Source organism: Rutilus rutilus (assembly GCF_951802725.1).
Source record: "Rutilus rutilus genome assembly, chromosome: 8".
Lineage (NCBI taxonomy): Eukaryota > Metazoa > Chordata > Actinopteri > Cypriniformes > Leuciscidae > Rutilus > Rutilus rutilus.
In genome coordinates, this window is record NC_140222.1 from 37965738 (window position 1) to 37990244 (window position 24507).

Consider the following 24507-nt stretch of genomic DNA (forward strand, 5'->3'; position numbering starts at 1 on the left):
AACCAAGCCTTGGGATATTGATTTCACAGTGAGGAGATTTACACCACAAGCCTTCATTCATTTACTATGCTTCAGAGAAAAAACAAGAGAGGGAAAAAGAAGACAACAGAGGATGTCAAAGTCATCGTTTAGCTGATCTTATAGTGGAATGTGATTAAGCATTCCACAAATGTCACCCAAAAGCCTTGGGACAGCTGCATATTAATTCAACCCACGATGAGAGACGTACCATTTAAATTAGCCCAATGAAACGACTAACTGTGGCATAAATTAATCCATCAAACAGATGAGGGCTTTTTAACTTTTTCTTTTTGATACAGCAATGTTACACTTTGATTTAGGAAATTTGCCAGTACTGGGAACTACTGCCAGAAAGATACTCTACACAAGTATTTAAATGCAGACACAAATGCCTGGCCAACGAACAGAAACGGCGCATAACCTCGATACTCAAGGGGTGGTAGAGTTATCAACGTGTTATGACTCAGCTAGCTAGATATAAACACGGTTTATTTTTGTCAACAGATTAGATTGTTCTGCTATGATAGTAGTTGGTCTGAAAAAAAAGAAAAAAAAAGAAAAATGGATGTAGTAGAATATAATGTAAGAGCTAACGACAACTATAGCGCCCCTTGTGGCAATGCTGAAAATGAAACGCACATGATGAGCGATGCTAACAATTATTTTTGCTTCGCTGCTGTGGTGAGCAGTGACCTGGATTTTACGTTGTGTTTTGTTTATGTTTTATTATGTGGCAGCAGTCGTCCGTGAGAGACTTCTGCCTTTACTTTCGTTTTGTATTTGTTTTATTTTGTTATTAAAAGTCTGTTAAATGTTCGCCAGTTCCCGCCTCCTTCTTCCCACAACAACATACTGCTTTACAGCTGCAAGTGTCAGCACACAATATAAAATATAGTTTGTGTAGCAAGGAATGTTTACTTGCAACTTGTAACTACGGTTCGTTACTGTTCGAAATGCTGGCAATTTCGTATAAATTCGTGCAATCTCATTTGTACATTTTCGTACAATCTGGTTACGCCCCCCCTGATGGTTACATAGAAGTGAACCTTCATACTTAGGTGTTTTGCTTCGCCATGATAGTAATTGATCTGAAATCAAAAAGTAGAATATAACTTAAGCTAACTACAACTATAGCACCCCCTGTGGTAACGCTGAAAATGAAATAGACACGATAAGTTACACAAACTCTATGTTTTTGGTTCACTGCGATTCCAAAAGTGTCCGAATGAAATATGTATCAAGGAACATTTACTTAAGCGGCCAATAGAGTTATCAACATGTTATGATTCAGTTAGCTATCTATAAACATGTTGACGGATTAGCTAACTTTAGCAAACTTGCTCAGCCAGATTGTCTTTAAACTGTTGCTCTGGCATAATAGTAGTTGATCCGAAATCGAAAACCGACTGTAGTAGAAAATATTTGCGGTAAACAACAACTAAAGAACCCCTTGTGGCAACGCTGAAAATTAAACACATAAAGTTTGTCTAACAAGGAACGTTTACTCAAGGGCGATAGAGTTATCAACGAGTTATGATTCAGTTAGCTACCTATAAAGCTATATTAGCACTCTAGCACTTGTGGCAGCGCTGAGAATGAAACGCACAGGTTGAGCTACTGCCTTCCCAAAAGTGTCAGAACACAATATGAAATCGAATTTGCATGGCATGGACATTTCCATTGACATATTTGCGTTAGAATATGTCGCAGCTAGGCTCTATTTTATCGATCGATCAGATCCCTGCAACAGAAAGTGCAGCCAAGCTTGTTCTTATTGTTTGGATGCTGTGATCTGAAGATTCCACGTTTAGGACATTGCAACATACTTTGTTTACTTTTCGATTCTTTTTGTGCTAGACAACAGAGTGCACTGTGTTTTCGAGAAGACGTATTTGCAGCAGCGGAGACCCCTGTGGAGCTCAGAGCGGGTCTGTGTCCTTCTGTCTGGCTCTGGTCCTGAGGCCAAGCTCTGGCAAAGGCCTAGAGACCTATTAGCAGGCCAGTTCTGAAGAGAGCTTTGTATCGCAAGAGATTAATTTAGAGCCAAATAAATGCCAACAACTGTGTGTATTTGTGTTTTGTAGCTCCAGGACCTAGAGTTGGCCGAAGTAGGGAACAAAAATCCCACAAAAATCATCTCATCAGTAGCTGACACACTGTTTACTAATCATTGTGACATCTACATTGGGCCTCTCCAAGAGATTTGTGCCATGTTTAGACAATTGCACTCGCTCTGGGGATAAACAGAGCTAGATGTAGAATTTAACAACGCAATATATCCAGATCATTAATACATATGATTTACGACTAGTCGCATTTAACAATCCATTTGCTAGGAAACATCAACTCTTGTAGTGATACATTCTGGGGGTTTCTAATCTGCGTTTTTTGGATTGTAACCTAAAGGTTTGTGAGAAAGATTGCAAGAACAATCTAATACAGAGAAAAAAAAAACAATAGTGACATAAAATCTCAAGACGCATCCACGAAATCTAGTAAGTCAACAGCAGGGACAACGGGAACAAAAAGAATCGCTCACCTTGCCTATGATGCTGCCGACCTCCTGTGAAAAGAGAAGCAAAGCAAATGTCAGCTTATTGATTAGCGAGCTCACTCCCCGCTCATCTGTCTGTGGGTTTTGATGAGGTAGGCTGGGTCTGGAGTATCTGTGCACTCGGGATCACATGGAACCATATTAGATGAGGGCCCTCTGTAAAGCACTCTGTAACTTTTAAATGTCCCATCTCAGGTTTAAAGTCAGCACAAGATGGTGTTGATAACCCATCGTTACCAAAAAGTGCGATATCTATGAACAAATCTATCAGGTACGAATTGGATTGTGAAAGTTGTCACCGTAGTGATGCACTGTTCAGAATTTGTATTGATTTCATGTTGACTTGAGTTAAAGAGTTAGTCCACTCAAAAAATATAAATACTGCCATTAATTACTCACCTCCATGTCTTTCCAAGACTTTCGTTCATCTTCGGAACGCAAATGAAGATCTTTCTGATGAAATCTGAGAGCTTTACGTCCCTCCATTGACAGTCTACGCAACTACCACTTTCAAGACCCAGAGAGGTAGTAAAGACATCATAAAAGTAATCCATGGGACTCCAGTGGTGTTACCTCAATTAAATTCTCTCAGAGATCTCTCAGATTTCATCCAAAATATCTTCATGTGTGTTCCGAAGATGAACTAATGTCTAACGGGTTTGGAACGACATGGGGGTGGAGTAATTAATGACAGAATTTTAATTTTTGGGCGAACTATCCCTTTAAAGTATGCTTGACAAATGGGCATAAAAATCACACCCAGAGAGTATGAAAGTACATTTTAGATTGGCAGGTGGCTCAACACCCTCTTATCGCAATTTAGCTATTTAAAATTTTGGTGAATTGGTGGCAAATTCGTATAAATTTGAACAATCTCATTCATGCGTTTTCGTGCGGTTGGTTACAACCCACTGATGGTATTAGGGTGGACCTTCATGCACTCTTAAAACCATGTTTTTCTTATGTTATGAACAACATTTTGATAATCTAAAGAACTTTTTTTCCACTATAAAGAGACTTTTGTGCATTGGAAAGGTTCCATGGATGTTATAGATTCCTTAGGGAGCGTCAATGCTAATGAAGGAGCTTTATTTTCTAAAAATCATACTTTTCTGTACAAATCTATTCTACGAATTCCTACGAAATCTGTACTCCATAAACCAGTTATGTTTTCTCATGAGATTGGGTTGGGTTGCTTTTGATTTTTGTTATATCTGGCTGAAAAAAGTTTGAAGGATGATGCCATGCACCACTTATTAAGCTGTGACATCATGTATGAATGTTTCTAGAAAAGTTTTCAGCAAGGATGTGTGCTTTGAGCTGCCAAGAATGTAAGGGATCACTTAAGTCTTGAAGGATCTCTGTTTATCCTCATTGAAAGATCAAGTTACAATCTGTTGATGAGAATTTAGGTAAAATAAATTGGCACATAAATCATATAAATGTGGCAGTTTATTAACGGTTCATTATGTTTTCATTGGTTTTTCATGACTCTTTTTAATGACTCATTCCTTTTTAGAGATATGCAAATGAGAAATATCAAGGAGTTTTAGGCACGTGGTAGGAAATCTGTCACTGGCAGCTGGCTGACAGTTAAACGAACACGTTGACAACACTGTAACGACATGGCAATGAAATCTACAACCATTTGTTTACTAAGAACTTGAATTCAAGTAGATTCAAAACATTTGGAAGAAGTAAAATACACTGAAGAATCTAGTTGCAAATAATCATGGCATGATTTCCACACTGTTTTACACTAAACGAACATATGGAAGAATTATTGAATTAATAGTTAATCAGAAATGTTAATATTTAATAAATGTACTTGCACCAATGTATACAGTAATAAAAAGCAATATACGATGCATTCATTTTATCGAATTCAGGTTAAATCAGAGATTGTATTCAAACATCTCTGCATTGACAGGTTGAGCCACTGAGAGAGGTCTTCTGACACTGAGTTTAAGATGTTTTCATTAGAAGTTTCGGTACAAAGCAGTATTTTTTTTTTGTGTATATGTCGATGTCGGGTTCCTACTCCCAATGTCGTCTTGCACTGAAAAAATACTAATCGTTTGTGGTGTCTGTGTGTGTTTACCTTTCCGTGCATGAGCAGCCGGAGAGTTAGAGTGACATTCATGCCTCCATCTCCAAAATCCTGCTCACAGTTCATCCTGACGTGGGATTCAGACCCAGGGAGACGCATGAAAGATGCTCTACGGATGATGGAATGGGCAGGGAGGGGGGGAAGCAGGACTCTCTCCTTCCACTCACCACTCTGGAAAGACAACACAAAACATATGTCAATAACTTAAAGTGCCCTTATAATGCTATTTTAAATGTTGATCATTTGGTATTGAAGGTCTCCTACAATAGATTTACAAGCATCAATGGTTAAAAAACACTTTCATTTTCTCATGATCAATGTGCATTGCACATCACCTCATTTTTCAAAGCGTTTAAAAACGGTTCGTTCAAAGAAGTCTCTCTAAACTCCTCCTTTCTGAGAGTCTACTCTGCTGTGATTGGTCAGATGGCCAGTCTGTTGTTATTGGTCTACACTGCTCTGATTGGTCAGATGACCTAGTCTGTTTTGATTGATCTACTCTGCTCTGATTGGTCAGATGACCCAGTCTGTTGTGATTGATCTACTCTGCTCTGATTGGTCAGATGGCCAGTCTGCTGTGATTGGTCTACTCTGCTCTGATTGGTCAGATGACCCAGACTGTTGTGATTGGTCTACTCTGCTCTGATTGGTCAGATGGCCCAGTTTGTTGTGATTGTGTACTCTGCTCTGATTGGTCAGATGACCCAGTCTGTTGTGATTGGTCTACTCTGCTCTGATTGGTCAGATGGCCAGTCTGTTGTGATTGGTCTACTCTGCTCTGATTGGTCAAATGGCCCAGTCTGTTGTGATTGGTCTACTCTGCTCTAATTGGTCAGATGGCCCAGTTTGTAGTGATTGGTCTACTCTGCTCTGATTGGTCAGATGGCCAGTCTGTTGTTATTGGTGTACTCTGCTCTGATTGGTCAGATAACCCAGTCTGTTGTGATTGGTCTACTCTACTCTGCTCTGATTGGTCAGATGGCCAGTTTGTAGTGATTGGTCGACTCTGCTCTGATTGGTCAGATGGCCAGTCTGTTGTTATTGGTGTACTCTGCTCTGATTGGTCAGATGACCCAGCACGTTCCAGAAACAAAATGCCCATTACCATACCTGAATTTTTGCTCTGGAGCTTTTATACACAGTGATACAAGCAGTAACAATGGCATTGCTTATTCGGTATCAGTTCCAGACAGAGTCCTCATTCTTTCAGAAGTGCATGCAAAGTGGATTCACAGCGCTGAAAACAGCGCCTTCTCGACATGTCGACAACACGAACCAACCACAATTGCTGACGGCTAATTTTGGCAGATCAGAATCAATTCTTTCTTCTAGGAAACAACTTTATCTGTCATGGACTTTGATCTTTGAAACTTTGCAGAACTTTTACATTCACAAACTACTATATCACACACTGCATGAAAGGTAATGTCCGAAAAACTTTACCACTAGAATAAAATATACTTTAGTTTTATCCAGCCTGTTCCAGAAATGTCAACTACTTCTATATTTATGTGCATTTTGCCTTCGTTGGGACTTGAAAGGATGGGTGGGATTGGAAAACGACCCCAACCCAGATTCAAACCGGTGTTGGTTTCTGTTTGCCTTGACAGGAGTCTGCGTGTCTCACAGCGGTAAATAAGACGATCTGTAATAGCCACGCCATCTGCTCTTATGTGCAAAGTATTCAGTTAAGTGAGGACAACCATGACAAGTGAATCCAACAATGCCTCAGCAGCTGAATGATGACAATGAGGTGTTCTGTTACAGTGGCACCAAAGTCAGCATCACCAATTTAGCCAATCTCACAAAGCAGGAGAGGACGACTGTAAGTGCTTGTTGAAATGATCCCCACTGCATGCTCCACGTTTTTTGGTGAAGACCCAGAAGTGGAGTAAGAGGTGAAGCTGGTTTTGGCAATTTTGTTCTTTTTGATACAAGAAATTGCAGTTTTTGTGCATCCCTGCCTCTACATGAAAGAAAAACCACAGGCTCTATTGAGAGCATCTGATGGCTTTTTTAGGCAGTGTTGTGTAAAGAGCAGTGGGAGATATTCAAGATAGCAAATCTAAACCAACCAACACTCTGAATAAATAAATAAATAAACAAGAAATTATATTATAGACCCTTATGACTATGTCAAGGTCAAACATATCAGATCATTTTACCTTTTTAATGACAAGGCAAGGTTAGCTCAGGTTGTAAAATGTCATGTGGTGCACTCTCCACAAAATGTAAAAAAGAGTTGATGTTGAGAAAGAAAAAGAAAAAGCATTGCAAAATGTTATGCTTGTAACCTACATCTCCTGAGAGATCATAATAAAGCTTACTTAGCACTCACAAATTTCAGTCAGCTTCTAAACGTCCTCGAAATTAGATTGCATGAGTCATAATTTAAAACTTGATTGGCAAGTGTTGTTGAAGCTTCGGGCTGAATGAAACAAGCTCGCAACTCTCAGAGGAACTGCTACATCAGACGTCACGAGTGCTAAAACAGCGATGTCACAGCATGCTAATGGCAAACTTGGTTGAGCAGTTGATGATTCTTAGAATCAAACGCACCAACATCTGCTCGCCGTAACACCACTCAGATTCACCCACATTGCGGTTTTCTGAAAACTGCCGACAGGTTAATTAAAGCTGCCGTTGATGTGGTCGCTCAATTACAGGTGTGGGTGTGTGTTTTCAGATAACACTGGAAGACATCCACGATTTCAACGTCAGTCGGGGCTCCAAAAAAAGTAGGTTAGAAATCCAAAAAGAAAAGCAGAAGCCCACGAGAGGCATCGATGAGGCCGTCGTGTAGGAGTTTGGCAGTGAGTCATTTGGACGGTCATGTCCACGGGTGGTGCTGGCATATGCATGTCATTAGTGCAAAGCGATCGCTACTTGTGCCTGTCTCGTTTTCTTCTCTTCCCTCAAGGCGATCCACCAAACTATTAGAAGAAGAGACGGCGAGATGAATAGGAGAGAGAAGGTGCCCACTGGTTTGCACCTGTGGTCGCAGGGATTTTGCCAAGTTGAATGTGTTTCTGGATCTTCTGTTGGTCCTGTCACAACATCCTGTTAAGCAACCCCTAAAGCCATATAAACTAGGGCCCTATGAAACTGGGTTGTCATTAACTAAATCTAAAATCTTATATTTTTGTTACTTAAAATACTTTAAAAATATAAACATTAACTGAAATAAAATACAATACAAAACAACTTACACGTATTTTTTCGTTCCAAGGCAATATTTCTCATTTTTATTTAGTTTAACTTGATGTACTAAAATAACTAAAACTGAAAAAAAGTGTGTATTTTGCCATTTTTATTAAATAAAAAAAACGGCCTAATATGAAAAAAAAATATTAATAAATCTGTAATAATATCCCAGCAATACTAAAATAACACTGCTATGACATTTGTTTTATTTTTTCCCAAATTCTATTTTATTTTATTTTTCCAAATTCCATGCTTTCTATTTCAATTCCTCTGGATTCTTTTTTAATGGTTTAAATCAATTGTATTAGTCAAAAGGGATCTTAATACTATAACAATTGTATTTTTTTTTTTTTAAGTTTAACAAAAGTGCTCTATGAAATGTATTTTCTTTTTTCAGAAATTGGTTGTGTTATATATATAATTTTAAGAATTTTTGGGGGGATATTTTGTCTGGATTCAGTGTTTTATGATTTAATACAAATTTATTATCAAAAATGTTAGTGATAAATCATAAAACCTTTTTCGAAAGGTTGAATGAAATTTTAACAATTCCTTAATTTTTTGGCAAACAAAGTACAGCACAACAGAGTTTTGCTGTTTAAAATAAAACATAGATTTTTATTTTTTTATAAAATTCTTCAAAATAATTGTTTTAATAAATGGTATTATTAGTATTATCACTTTAAGAAGTACATTATACTGCACAATATTACATGTCTGTCATAATTTCTTTAAACTAAACCAAACTTTTATTTTGGCGGGTTGTGGTTTGTATCTGTGTGTCTCAAATGATAGTTTTTATCAAATGAAATAGTGAATACTTGCACTCTCAGAGCAGCTCTGGACATGAAATTCATGTCCTTATATAGTGAGACAATGCTGAGTGTCACATGTTCTTGAGTATCATTCAGAGACAGACTTTACATTTAAATAGCAGCCATTTTGTAGTTTAAAATCCACAGACACTACTACTGATGTCAACATTGAAGTTGTCTGTGTTCCTAGCAAATTCACCAGAAATTCAACCAAGAAATATATGCAAATTATGTCGGTAGGTATTAAAACAACTGCCTGAAGTTTTTGCTGACTGTTAAGGCTCCCTGCTAGCCAATAATCAATTACATAAAAGTGTCAAAGCCATTCTAACTTAGTTTTCTAAGACTGTGGCAAAGGCGCTTTTGGGTGTTCCCTACCCCCGTCCACCCACAACCACTAAACCACAGCCCAAACCCTAAAATGAAGCCAGAAATGTTGTTCCTGGACCAACAACAATGTTTATGCATCCTACTGTTTATCTTCCTATACTGTAAGATTATTTACACCTGTATATATAAGAACCTGTAGCAATATTTCTGTTGCAACACAATCTCTCATCTAATTAATGCTAATCACCTGTAAATCTCTCTACTCTTTATGTGTAATACACACACACACATCTAACGAAGATTAATTAGCAGTGCTAATTGACGCTTCGCTGCCCTGTGGTGTGTGAAAATATGGATTGTCAAGACTGGCCACAGTCTATTACAGAAGAGCTCTATGTTCTATGCATCTTAATGCATCTCTACACTATTGATAAAATTCATATTTTTTCCCCATCAATTTTTGTTGAAATTTCACTACTGTGGCCAAGCCATCAACCAAATATTAATTTCTTCAACATCTGAAGTTTTTAGCTCTTTATCATCACCCAGATTTATCCTTGTTTGGACATGCACAGATTTGAATAATACGCATTTATGATGGATTCTCTTGAAAACGGTGTTTGCTTGGCCTAAAATTCTGATTAAAGCAAAAATATATTATTCCAACACGATCTCACGGCAATTCGTACGTATTTTACGAGGTGGCTAATTCGTACGAATTCACACAACCTCACTCGTACGAATTCGTGAGATCTTTGCTAAATCGTACATATTTTAACGAGTTGCCCAATTCGTATGAATTCGTACGAATGACCCCGCCCCTAAACCTACCCATCACTGGGGTTCAGACAAATCGTACGATATCGTACGAGTGAGGTTGTACGAATTAGCCATCTCGTACTCACTCGCACGAATTCATACGAATTGGTCGTGAGATAGCGTTGGGTATTCGGATTCTAGAAACCAGAAAATTGGCTTAATCTGGTTTATAGCAATCAATGCATTTATATGATGCTTACATAATCGGAATATGACCAAATTCTGATTAAAACAAAAACATACATGTGTTATTCAGATTCTAGAAATCGGAATGTTTACTTAATCTAGTTATAGTGATCAAATAAAGAAATGTACATGATGCCTGCATGATCGGAATATGACCAAATTCTGATTGCATGCAAATGCAACCAGTGATGGTATCAGAATGTAATACTATAAGCAATCTTTACATGGTACCCCAAGGAAAACATTATCATGGTAAGCATGTCTAAACCTTATAAATAAAACACCTCACGTGTCCTTATATAAATGTAACAAGTAACATTGACCACATGCCGTGAGCTAGTATCCAAAATGCACACGATTTGAGTGCATTTCATAGCACAGCTTGAGATCGATACATGCTCTTGCACCGACATTAAGAAGCACCTGTCCTCACGCTGGGAAGGGTTTGGATATGAACACAAACTCAGGATTCATTCAAAGCATCTGTATGCAGGGAGGTGTTCTAGGTCACGGCAGAGCGCTGATATTTGCATTGGTCTGGTTTTCTCTTTCGCTCTCTCTCTCTCTTCTTTCCATGTTTGACACGCAGCTCAAATACACACCCTGCCAGTCAAGGCCGTATACACGCTAATGTGTCGGTTCACTGCGTGCTTGTCCTGCAGCTCCCCCCCACCTTCACCCCCGTCAACATTCATAATGGCGCATTCCATGAATGCAAGAGCTGTTACAGGAAACCTCCAAACTGAGAAGGGAAGGGGAGCCCTAGACACTAGGACCTTGATGAATACTTGGGAATTATTTCATTCTGCATTGTCAAGTCACCTTTATTTATATAGCGCTTAATACAAAACAGATTGTTTCAAAGCTAAGATTTGTGGAGATAACCAAGTTTGCGATCAAAAGGCAACCACATTGAATGTTGTTTAACAAATTCTCATGGGTGAAATCGTCATTTTAATAGTCATCCACACAATGCAGATTTCGCAACGGGTTCAAGTTGATTACGCAAATTCGCAGTGTTGACCAACAGAAAGCAGCATGGTTTAAAAGAAGTGATCGACCAATATATCGCCAAGGCCAATATTTGGTATTTTAAAGTATCGGTATCTATAAAATTGGCCGATGTGTCCGAACACTTTTATTTTGACGTCGCTGAGAACGCCAGAGCCTGAGCACACAGCGCTCCCATTCTCCATCGTCATTAGTTCACGATCTGTTTAATAGTTGTGTCTAATACGTTATTAGAAAAAACTGTTGAACAAAGAAAGTAAACGCTATACGAAAAAGTATTAAAGCATTTGCTTTTGTATTATTTGTAATAAAAGGCAAACACTATAATACTCTCTCATTTACTGCCAGCAATCAGCAATTACGCATTCATATCATTTAAACTAATCTTTGAATATCTAATAAACATTTCCCAGACAGCAACATAGTGTCGGCCCAGATCCGGCCCACGTCTAGCCGTTGAATCCACATGTACCAGATGTGGCTCGGATCTGGGCCGACACTATGTTGCCGTCATTCATTTCATAAACCGTGCAGACTTGCAGACAGTAGAGTTCAAATTTACTGGAGATGAACAAACTTTAAACCCTTGATTTCAAACTACACTTTTATAGTAAATAAATAATCTTTACATCGGCCATCAGCAACCCTGCTCTCCCAGATATAAAAAAAATACATCAATATTGGTTGACCTCTATTTAGAAATTTGACTAATGTGACTGCGCCTTTACTCCAACTGCAAACTCAAGCTACAACAAAGCTATAAAAGTAGTGGGATGTTTCATCCAGACCTGATTTGAGATAAACTGAGCTCATACACTGTACCTTCTAAGGTTGTATGAGCTGGATTAATCTCAAATTTGAAGGACTTTCTTGAACGTCCATCAGCACACAACAGAATTTCTATTACACCCAATGACATTTCGTCTCAGTGTACATGAATTACGGAACTGATTTTGAATACTTGTAAGGTGGGGTTAAAACCATTCTTTGGATCCCTGTCGACCCCCAATTCCCTTCCTCCTTTCCCAGTGACCCACGGATGACTGATTCACGGCCTGTCCCAAGGGTTGTTCGGCAATAACGCCATTATTCCACCAAATCGTACAAGCCTCTGTCTCTTTAAACGCTGTGCTGTCCTTGGACTAGACGCTTTATTAACATCACACAAGGGCTGTGTTAATGTTATTGTTGGGTGAATTACATTGACGATATGAAAAGAGGCTGTTTAAAAGCACTGGGTCTAATCTTTAAAGCAGGACAACAATGAGCCAGCAGGCCTTGGGTAAATAATATTTTCTCTGCGGGAAAAAAGCATTTGTGGTTATTTAAATTTGCAAAAAAAAATCACCGCATGAACCCATTGCAAAACTGTCTGAAGTCTGAAGCATTAAAATGCATACAGAGAGCGTATTATATATATAAGAAAATAACTCATGTTTTATTTTATGATTTTTATACTGCAGATATATTTTTTGCTCCAATTAGCAGTGCACTGATTGACATAAATGAACTTGTTAATCAGTTTTCAGAAACATCGTTAAAAACAGAACGTTGATTAGAAAATTTGTTCAGAGATCATGTAATAATGAATGCACAGAATAAAAAAACAAGTGGAAATACTTATTAAAAAAATAAATACAAAAATAAAAAATACATGAACACACACTTTATATATATATATATATATATAAAATCTGCCCTCACTGCTCTGCATTTTTTATGCATATTTATTTAATACATGTTTATTTTATGTATTTTTTTATGTAATCCTTGTATACTACATTGATTTGTAAATATCCTGAATTAAAAAGAAAAATCAAACAAGTCAAATATACATGTTGCATAAGTGTCCCAATTATGAATGTGAATGCCAAATATCTAATCTCAAATGTGTTTTGCCATGTACGCACATGGAGCAACATCCAATCAGTGGGAGAAAAAAATGTATGGACAAAAAAATAAGTGGAAATTATTTAATAAAAATAAATAAATACATGAAAATGACATAAAAACACACTTATGTATTAAATAAAATATATATTTTTAAAAATACATAAAAACTACCCTCACTGATTCTATGCAGTTGTTTATTTAAGGCATGTTTATTTATTGGATTTTGTATATTACTCTTATCTGTCATTCATCACATATCCAAATTATCCCAAATATATGACCATAAATCAGTGGCAGTTATGAATGTGAATGCCAAATACCTAATCTCAAATTGTTGCTGTTTACACACAAACGAGATCCAATCAGTAGTAATTTGGAACTGATTGCCAATGTAACCAAAATGGATTTTCCTAAAAAAACAAGTTATTGAAAAGAAAAATCACACCTAACATATATCTTGCAGAGAGGAGTATTCACACTACATAACTCGCCGAAGTGTAGGGCAGAACACAAAGACAAAACAAGATCATGTAGTTTCGCCTTTCCTCCCTCCACCCACTCCATCCATCCTCACGTCTCGCCCTCCCTCTCCTTCCATCACTCATCCCGCGCTCATGATCACTATAATTATGCTGAGTGGGATAGCAGGGGCGTTGAAGAGCTCTCGAAAGAAGTGCACGTGCTTAAGTACAAAGCAGTCAGACTCAATTTAGGCTGATTTCTTTTGTGACAGTTGCATCACAATCGTGCATTAATACGTTTTGTTACGATAATTGCCGCGAGTGACGGCGCGGACTGCGAGAGCGAGATGAATTTCTCGTGATGGGTTGATTTTCTGATTGCTTTCTTTTCTGAATCAATTTCCTTCGCTGACAGCTCGTGCTCTGCAACAACTTAAAGGTCAATAAATGCATTCACAAGCCCCTGAGGTAAAGATAACACCACCTTACTGTCAAAGACTTAGCATAATTACTGCGCTGTGGAGATCTGACTTTAAACGTGAACTGAAGTGACAGTACTTTTGTCGCTGTGATATTATTTACTCTCTCGCTCCGTGTCTTTACGTCCCTCTCTCTTGTTCTCGGGCAGAGAGCTGAGTGTGCAGCTCAGGGTAATGTTGCTTTTTTTCTGTGAAAGCAGCTCTGCCGGATGACTGACAGCTAAACGGCGTCGGTGACCTTGGCCGCCGAGGGGCTCCGGCCGTCTGAGATTTATGTGACAGGTCTGAAAACAACTCGGCGAAGGGACCGGGGACCGGAGGAGGAATCCTGCATGTCGCTGACGGCACCTCCACGCCACAAGGGGCAAATGTGCAGAAGTGCACAGAATACACAGAATGCCACTGTGAATACAGACACAAACCAACTGAAAATTTCACACTCAGTTGAAAAAAATGCAAAAGGAATACTTAAAAAAGTGAACAAAGTCATTATGTATGGGACTTCGAGGTACTTTAAAATATTTTCGGGCAGATTATTTTTATACTACAATCCCAAAAAGATAAAGCACCATAAAACATCCATATTAATAATAATAATAATTCTTATTTTTACTTAGTTTACTTAGTATTTTTACTTACTTTAATAAAAATGTAATCTCTCTCTCTCTCTCTCTCTCTCTCTCTCTCTCTCTATATATATATATATATATATCCCATTTATTAAAAATAGAATAATTATAATATATAATGAATATATGCAATATTAGTAAATCAATATTATTAGTTTTTATTGTTATTAAATGAAAGGACTGTTATATTATAATATTATTATTACTGCTACTGTTAATAATACTAGCCCCATTACCAATGATATGATGCTGATAAAATAACAACAATAATACAAATGAACATTAATAACTACATAATACTATCTATCTATCTATCTATCTATCTATCTATCTATCTATATATGTATATATATATATATAATACTACACTAATATATGTATATATATATATATATATATATATAAATAATACTACACTAATATATATATATATATATATATATATATATATATATATATACATATTAAAAGGATAAACAATGCTGATTTGTTTTTTTACAGCCATCTTTGATCATATTTACTAAGAGGGAAAATTCTAACCATCACTGTATATATATAAATATATATAAACATAATTATTAATAATAATAATTATATTTAATACACTATATATATATATATATAGGTTTAGATTCTATGTATTCTATGTAGATTCTCTCTCTCTCTCTCTCTCTATATATATATATATATATATATATATATATATATATTACTATTATTATTCATCGTTATTAAATAAAATTACTGTTATATTATTATTATTATTATTATTATTATTATTATTATTTATGTACACACATAGATGTGCGTCGCCATCTAAACATTCCCAAAAACTACAGCAAAAAAAGAGAGTGAGTAAATCTGTGCCAAAGGTGACATGACTCATGAGATCACAGCCACGCTGAGTTTTCCACATGCTGCTGATCTGGAATCAGCCTCCTCAAAAGGAAAAAAACAAACACATGTGGTAGAGGAGGAGTAGTAAACATACTCCTGACCTCAGATCAGTGAACAAGAGCATAGAATCTGCACCGCTGTTTGCACAAGGAGAAAGAGAAACAAAATGCTGGGTCAAATTCAAATTATGGACACCAAACATTTGAATCTCAGCACTGGAAAGCCATGATCAACGTACTTCAGCTACTGCACATAAATAAAAGGACTAGTTCATAGGGATAATGTCATCTCATTCTAAATTAAACCCGTGTAGTTTTACAAGGACTGTGGATCTGATACTATTGATCATCTGCGCCAAAATGACCTCTACTTCCTTTACAGTCTCTTATTGCATTTAAGGACATTTTACCAGCACAAATGTAGCCTAATCATGGACTGCATAAGCTGTGCAAAACACAAACCTTTACCACAAAATCTTAAGTTGCTAGCAAATGAGTTAGCTTAGATGCTAATGCTAATGACATATTTATTCTTTGCTTATTGATTGTGTGTCAGATTGCCATCCTATTTATATTGCTTGGCATTAGATTTTACCTCTGACAGGCTTCTTCTGTCAGAGTCTCGTAAAAAAAATTAAAAATAATTAGCCGATCAGAAAGCCTGTGTGATTAGCGCCGCCACCTAAATTACATGATGTGTGTCCCAATTCAAATACTTCAAGGGTACATAGTGCGTAGTTTAAGTTTATACTGTATAGTGTGTCATGTGGGACTTTCTCTTTGCATTTTTTGTGGAAATGACAATCACAAATGTTCGCCATGTAAAATCTAAAGCTTCAGCAAGCTACTTAGCTTAAATGCTAATGCTATCAGCAGGGTTAATGTTTTGTTTATTACTGCTCAAGTGTGTGTGATTGTCGCCCTGCGCTTTTCATTGCTTTTTGAATACAAGGTTGTATCAAGTTAGCTTAATGCTAACAACAAGGTTGCTGTTTTTGCTTATTGTTTGTGTGTGTCTGGTTCTCATCCTATTTGAATTTTCTGGGTAATATTTTTGCCTCTGATAGGTTTCTTGTGTCAGAACGACTTCAGGAATACTTTTTCTTACCAAGTACCGCCATCTAAATCACATTATCTTATTGCATTTATTGTCATTTTCTATTTATGAACTACAAAATAAACAGATTTTTACCACATACAATCTAAAGCTACTTAGATTAAAGTGTATGCTAATGACATGTTTATTGTCTTTAGATTTCATCCTTTATGGTTTTATTGTGTCAGGATCCCTCCTAAAAAAGAAGAAAAGTCATAAAGGGACAGGGATCAGAGAGACTTCATGGATAGTGCCGCCACCTAAATTACCTCTCAGTATCCAGGCTGTGGAATTACAGGTTTAGCATAGATCAGGCTCAAGTCATGATTCAATCAGTCCGATGGCGGATTATAATGTGTGTGAGAGTAGCCCACGTGGTGAGCGTGGAGTGTGCCGTCATGGCCTTTCTAATCTAGCACACGTTGTTTGGTCATTCAAATTACAGACCGACATAAGCATGCATCTATAGAAATCTGATTATTAAGATGGTCTATTTCTAGTTAAGCAGAAATGAAACTGTGTGAATAACTCCAAATTGGTTGGTTGTGAAATTGTTGAGGGCAGCATACTCTCTTATTGCAAATGAAGCACTTCAACCCTGAAGTAAAATTGTAATTTTGCACATAATAGAAGTAGTTAACAAAGTCAAACACATGACCACTAATCCAACCGCTGTGCCTGGCATATTAAGGTTTCAGCGATTTCCCTAATGTTTAAACCAAATGCAATTCTACTCATCATTTTTTATCCTTTTATGCAAAAGGCTCTAGCTGAGTGGTGGTGCCGAATTAAATTTGTTCAGTGATCTCAGACTCCAAGCAAAGCTTTGAGCACGAGCACTGGGTAGGTACTTAATGAGTGTAGGCAATAAACTGAAACTGCCCTATTTTGATTTAATTAGATGCTCCGCAAAGGCAGCAGGGTTATTTATCCTTCCTGAGGCTGTGCCGATGGGTTTGGCGTACCCGGCAGGCAACTCCATTTCCACTTCTCTTTTCTTAGCTTTCATTTCTTAGCCCTCGGTTTCTTGGCCGCCACTTAAGTCTGGGTGAAGGTCACCGGCCGAGAATATTGGCAGAGGAAAATTACACCAGCTTCTTTTCTTATTTTCTATCTCTGACCCCGGTTCTGTGGCACGGGATTACTCACATACCAAAGGATGGCGGTGTAAATGCAACGGAGATTGGAAAGAAAGGACCAGAGAAGCAACGTAAAGGAGTTATTGGATTTTCAGAGTTCCCATTTGCTTCCCGTGAAACTACACTGAGATCACGAGGGGTGGGTAATCTGCCATTAGTTGGACATCCGTAAGTGCTTCCTCTTGACCACAGCCATACTGCATAAACTTGTGATTGCTTTCAGAAACAGTCTGGAATAAAGTGCCGGATTAATTTGACAATTTCTCTTTGGAAGTCTTCCACAGTAGCAGACTTGAGAACTCATATCTTGTTGCTTGCCATACACAGAGATTATGGGAAACTTCGCTCTTGATGAGCCAACCCCAGCCTTCCTGACACAAACTGACCCAAATACATAATATACCAGCACTGCAGTGCATCTTCCATTTGAACTTGCAACTGACGCCTTCAGTTGCCATCATGACTCAGGCTTCTCTTTTTTTCAAGGGGTGGCTTGCGATATCCTTGCTATTAGAGGTCTGTGTCAGCCAGCCCTTCCAAATGACAGATATGTGGTAGGTTTAGAGACTTGACGCCTGAGCCCAGTGGAGCATGGTGCTAAAACAACACGGCGTGCCACCCACCCTTCACACAGGGGTGGATTCCAGGGCTGCTGCACAAAGCAAACTGAGTGGGGCTGGGCGGAGGGACAGGGTAGGGCTTTTGTCAGCTGCACAAGCAGAGCGGTTCGGGCGTGTGCCTCTGATCTTTGGGAAGCTCCTCAGCTGTTCCCTGCTGGACAGCTGGACCCCTGAGGGATCCAGACAGCCTGCTCAAATTAGAGTACAGGCGACAGGACTCGATGCATTTCCCTTGTGAAAACATGTCTTGCTTATGCTACACACAACCGCACAAATTCCACCAATAACCACATTTTTAATTATTCAAAGTGTATAATTGTGAACTAGGTGATGTCACCAAGTAGGACCTATTGCTGGATCAATATCCTTTGGACTAACATTCCTGAAACAATGATGTCATCCTCTATTACTTAATTAAAAATGTATATTAGGCTACATGGATAGTTTACCCCCAAAAAGTAAAATTCAGTCATAATTTACTCACCCTCATGTCGTTCCAAACCAGAAACTAATCAAAGATAATTTGAGAAATGTCTCAATGTTTTTTTTTTGTTCATACAGTGGAAGTGAATGGTCACCGAAATGGTTTGGTTACCAACATTATTCAAAATACAGTACCTTCTTTAGTGTTCCGCATAAGAAAAGAAAGTAATACAGATTTCCAAGTTACATTTTTTGGGGGGTGAACTATCCCTTTCAAAAAAGCAGTTTACACATTCAATGATGATGAACAAGTTCTGTATTAAACATTTAGGGGAGAGGGGCATAAAGTCATAATTGCCAGAGTGAGACAACTGTCCTGACATCATAAAGAATTTAGTTTTTAACTAAAGCGCAAGTAGCTTATACTCTTCTAGTATAATTTCTTAGAAAATAAAATCATGAAATTATCTTTATATTTTAACAGATTATTTTAATTGGATACCATGCAACCTGTAAACCTGTAGTTGGAAGCTTACAAAACCAAGTAAACCATAAAAAGTCTAACGGTTGGGTCTACTACATCCAATCAATACATAGCAATCCTAGGCCCTGTTTACACCTGGTATTAAGATCTGTTTTGGTTGATCGGAACACAAGTGGACGAAGCTAAATACAGGTGTAAATGGGGTCTAAAACGTTTTGAGCTTGTCCGCTTTCAACCACTTCCAGAGGTAGTCGAAAACACATTCAACCGGATTGCTTTTGTAGTGTAATGTGGTCATGTGGTCGAATGCGTTCGAAAAGCCACAAAAAACGCCTACTCTCCGCCAACTGACCTAGCGCGTAAACATTATGGGAAGCGCTCTAGCCAGACGAGATTTAAACTTTGTCGACTGAAGACCAGAGTTTGGTTTGAAGATGAAAAACGTGCCAAGCACAATGTTCTCTCACCATTCCCTATTTCTTACACACACTCAGAGTGTTCGGTGTGATCTTACAGCTGTCAGAGCAGAAATGAAAGCTGATGGTCTCCGTATGGTCTCCGTCTCCATGTGCGTTTATATGTAAATTGCATAAGACTTGACTTGACTTGATTCGATCGACCAAAACACATCTTAATACCAGGTGTAAACAGGGCCTTAGTTGTAGACACCCCAGTGCCTAATCTTATCCCAAACCCTACCTCCACAATCAATACTGATTTTGATACTGATTCACAGGGGTTCAAACCCCTACAGTAACTGTAAAAACACTAATCCCATTGGTTTATAGGAATGTTGTTCTACGAATTATATTCACAAAGTTGTAATTGTATGAAGCAGTTTCAAAGACACACTGCCTACATCCTTAACTGCACCACAGGGGTGACAAAGAACACAAGAAATTCATAACCATCCCCTCTAATATTTGCTTATTTGAAGGCCTGGCCACTGTAACTTCAACCAAGCACTACTCTTCAATTGAGCAGTGGTCAGACTCACACCACTTCTCCTCAAGGTTTTAATGAGGTCCGCGGGGAGCAAAGCAGCCTGCCTGCCGTGCCCTAACACTCTGTAAGAGCGCTGACCTCCTGCCCCATCATACTGTCAAACTGTGTCATAAGAGACCCAAGAACTATTAAAACCAAATGAGAAATGAAAAACAAGTTGCAAAACTTGCGCCGCTAATGATCCGTTCAGTGTACATGTTGACTTGCCGCTGTTTATTTCTCAATTTTGTTCAAAGATTAGCCAGGCTGATTAATGTTCAGTCACATGGAGGTGATGATAATTATCCCGACTGATAAAATGTCACAGATGTTAAAGGTTACATTCGGCCCTGTTCTTGATAACTTGCTTCCTTACCATTTAATCCCTCCAGAGATATTTTTACTCTATATCATAGCCATTTTGATGACTAATCTTACTTAATCTCCTTTAAAGATCAAACTTTATGGTAAAAGAAGCTATTTTTGCCACACAACCATCTGTCCTATAATCTACGTTCAAGCATCGTCCTTTCATTTGCAGTGTTTTGCCATGAAGAATACGCCTTAAAAGTGAGGTATTCATTTCTTCCATGTTAAAATTGCCTTCTCATTCAAAAAAAAATAAAGTTAAATAATGTAATCAGTATATTGATTCACAGAAAGTGCAAGTTCTGCTGCTTTGATGTTTTCAAAACATTTCTCTGTTTGATTGAGTACCCCGACAACAGCAGAACTGACTCAACCAATGGGGTGAGTTTGGGGCGGGGCTATCTATTTGACAGACCAATGGCGGACAGGGAGTGTTTTCAGTTTGAAAACCCTCTTTTTTTTTGCTGTTATTCAGTGTAGTGACACTAACAGTGTAGGAATTATACACCTTCATCTTTAAATAGAGATAATTCATTGATCTTTCTAACAAATCAATGCATAAACATGATGCAACAAGCATGCTACTTGAGTTGGCACGTACAACGAGCAAGTGTGTGTGTGCATTAATGAGACAGAGATGGCCTTTTGATTTATTTGCATTACAAAGCAGGCACAAAGACCGACTGTAATCCATCAAAACCAGGCAATCTGATTCTCCGAAAAGCATTCTTCAGATAAACAAAATTATGGCTCTAAAAGACCTGCGCCCCATCGAATCTTGCACTCCTGGTGTTCAGAAAGAATGCTTTGGAGAAATATAAATAGATATCTTAGAAACAGATACGTCTGATTAAAAATCATCTTTAAATAATGTCGCAAATGAATGTATCGTCACAGGCGAGTCTCATTATTCCTTCAGATGACAAATGGTAAACCCAGGTTGCAATATCCATATACTAATATCCTGGATCCCGTCGTGATTTAATAAATGCACTGCTGACATTTACGCATCTTTATCTTATTAGTATAACAACAAAATATTAGTCTTAAATGAGGAGCAGCATAATAACCCAACGCAACACAGTACCAATTAGGTAAAGGGACAAATGATCTAATTATATAATCGTCATTCTGGGGGTTTATGCTATGACGGGCGAAGAAGCGGGGACGACAGACAGGCTTGTTAAGCCATGTCATTTTAATTGTGATTTACAGCTCTCTTCAGTTAATGCGTGTGTATGAGTGTGTGATGGAGGCGTCTGACGGGCTGAATGGCCTGCTCTCATTAGTAAATGTCTCCCTTCATTGGTACCAAAGAATAGAAAGCGCTGACCACTATATGTGCGGTGTCGTTTAACCATCCTAGGGGCTGGGCAAGGACTGGATGCACTGTTGGTTTTGTCAGCAATTATCAGTGCCGACGAAGCAGGTAAATATGGTCCTCTCAGAAGCGTGAAGTAGTGCTGGACCACATGCTTCAGCGCATGGGCGGCTTGCTAAGAAGTTCACGTGGTGTTAGTCCTTGTTAATTTACACATTGCTTGGTATAAAATCCTAACTTGCAGTGTTACATTCCAGCGTTGTTAAAAATAAAACTGCGTCGCGATGTTGACTCGATCGACTAGCGCTGAGCTCAGCCGTCCGTGTCTGGACGGCGAGAGCATGTCAGTCCATGTTTCGTCTATTGAGTGAACACTCTGTCTCCGTCTCCAAGGGGGTCCGTCGAGTACTAGAACACAGTCTGGGCCCCTATCCAGCTAACCTATGGCTAAGCTGTCCAGATAGGATGCAAACTCTTCTACATAATGCACATCTGCCTCATTAACCCCTACAGCACCTATTGATTTTTTACCCCCCGTGATTTTAAGGATCCTCAAGCTTTCCACAGCCATTGTGCTAATTCCAAATAACACGGGATAATATAATGCTGGGCTTCCTGTGTCTGCTGCAATCCATCAAGACGATAAGTCAAGATAATTTAGCCATCTGTTGGTTTTTCTGCTGAGACCACAAAAGTGTATTTTCCAGTTCAGTGTTCCAGTCTAAGGATTGAATAAATGTAGTAAAATTGCCTTTTTTATTTCACTTAGTAATAATAATAATAATGTAAAATGTATTCCAATAACTAAACTGTGCATTTTAAACATTAAAACATAGTTTGGGCTAAATTCAATGCAAACCCTGCCAGGTTGTAGTGGTTGCACAGGGATTAAGCTCATTGTTTATATCACCTGTTGTTTCAAGGCCCAAAATAACCAGTCGCCTGTCCCTAAAACAAAAAATTGCTCTGTTACATTGCTACTCGAGTTAAAGTGCTGCTGTAATATTCAGTGATGGCATGTTACTGCATTCGGTCATGAAAGTTTGTGTCTCATTTTATTTTCCTTGATTAAAATCATCCATTATATTGGACATTATAATTACTAGAACAAGTAATCCCACACTTTGACTATTAATCGGAAGAAAAAAAAAAAAGCTCAAAATATGAAAGTCTTGAGCGGATTAATTTGCGAGTTAATTAAGGGGGTACGATTTATTTGCTAAGGAAAAAATGGCTCATAAAAAAGCATCTCCTCCAGCCTATGGTATATTCCTAACCACACTGCCAAAATTGTAACAAAATTGTATAAAAAATTCACACATTTTCATCACACAGATTTTCCTTTTGATCACAACACTTAATCCCCTAAATGTTAGAAGAACAAACCACAGTTAAAATGCAGCTAAGACAAATTCTCTCATATCCTCCAAACAAGCAACTGGTGTAAAATAAAAACCACAGACAACACAATTACGAACCTAGAAATATCTAAAACACTGGTATGAAAAACAGAAACCTTTCAAAACAAATACGAGGCTTTGTCGCTGAGCTCGGCGTCTCCACAACCCAGACTACAGTCCCTGTGAGAGCTACAATGTCACATAAAAATACCCCTTTTGTCATCCTAAATGACACTGGAATGAAGCGAGCCTCGACGGACGGTGACCACTTCTGAGCTCATCAAGCAACATGTGAACTTCGCAGATGTACATGACTGAAAGTCATATAAAGTCTTATTGCACACGATTCAACAGGGAACACAAAGTATGGCTCGCGAACACCTTTCTTTAAGAATGTTTTAGGACAGCGCAGAAGAGGGATCTCATTATAATTTTATAGACAAAGGAGACATTAATGCACCAACAAGAAGACTTGAATAGTTCTACCACTTAGAACAGAGGCAAAGTGGAATGTTTTGACCAGGAATAGCTTCTCATCCCTGCACGTTACCTCTCCCTGTCTTATCTCTCCTTCTCCCTCAAGTAGGCAGTCTGCTGTTCCTTACTCTCAATTAAAGTAATGGACATCTGGACGGCAATCGGGACGGCCCCTCTGGGTAAAAACACCCACAAAGGATCTACACGTCTCGTCTCTTGCTAGATAGTGGGCTTAAATCGATGAGCTCAGAAGACTAATTGTAGAACACACTACAGCAATACAGAATCCCGTTAAGATCCGAGTCATCATTTCCTCTCACTTCCCAGATGAATTTCCTCCCAGGCCCATTTAAAGGGTCATTTAAAAGGTCTGTTTATTAGAAAACATCTAAGGTGCATTGTTCAGTTTTTGCTCTTTAAAATACTTTAGTTTCAAAACAGGCAATTTCAAGGCTATTTGCGTTTAGTACAATTCATAATGTCACGGAGGCCAGTTAGTAAGAGCTGTGCTAGTAAACCTCACTCCCCAGGCCTCAAGAGGCGCACTAGCGACTGACGTTAGAGGCATCAGTCTTTAGCGTCCTTGTTAACACGCCCGCCTCGGGAAACGTCGGTTCAAATACCACTCGGAGCGGTGCGTGTACAACCAAAGGGGTCGCATTGGTGCCGTGACCCGGATGGGTGGAAACAGAGGCCAGCTTGTAAGAGCTGTGCGAGTAAATAAAGCCCACAAGAGGCTCACTAGCGACTGACGCTTAATGCTAAAGTCTTTAGCGTCCTTGTTTG

The 24507-nt window shown here is 38.4% G+C and overlaps 1 protein-coding gene across 5 annotated transcripts in view; it reads right to left on the reverse strand.

Moving 5' to 3' along the window:
* The window catches only part of pcbp4 (poly(rC) binding protein 4), an 80160-nt gene that overhangs the window by 28851 nt on the left and 26802 nt on the right, over positions 1 to 24507 (reverse strand). For all 5 annotated transcript variants that reach the window (XM_084415934.1, XM_084415932.1, XM_084415933.1 and 2 more), the window contains exons 2-3: positions 4677 to 4856; positions 2561 to 2584 (exon numbers count right to left, since the gene is read on the reverse strand). In XM_084415934.1, coding sequence (XP_084272060.1) covers positions 2561 to 2584; positions 4677 to 4784 — 132 coding nt within the window. In that variant the 5' untranslated portion in view covers positions 4785 to 4856. The remainder of the gene's footprint in view (positions 1 to 2560; positions 2585 to 4676; positions 4857 to 24507) is intronic.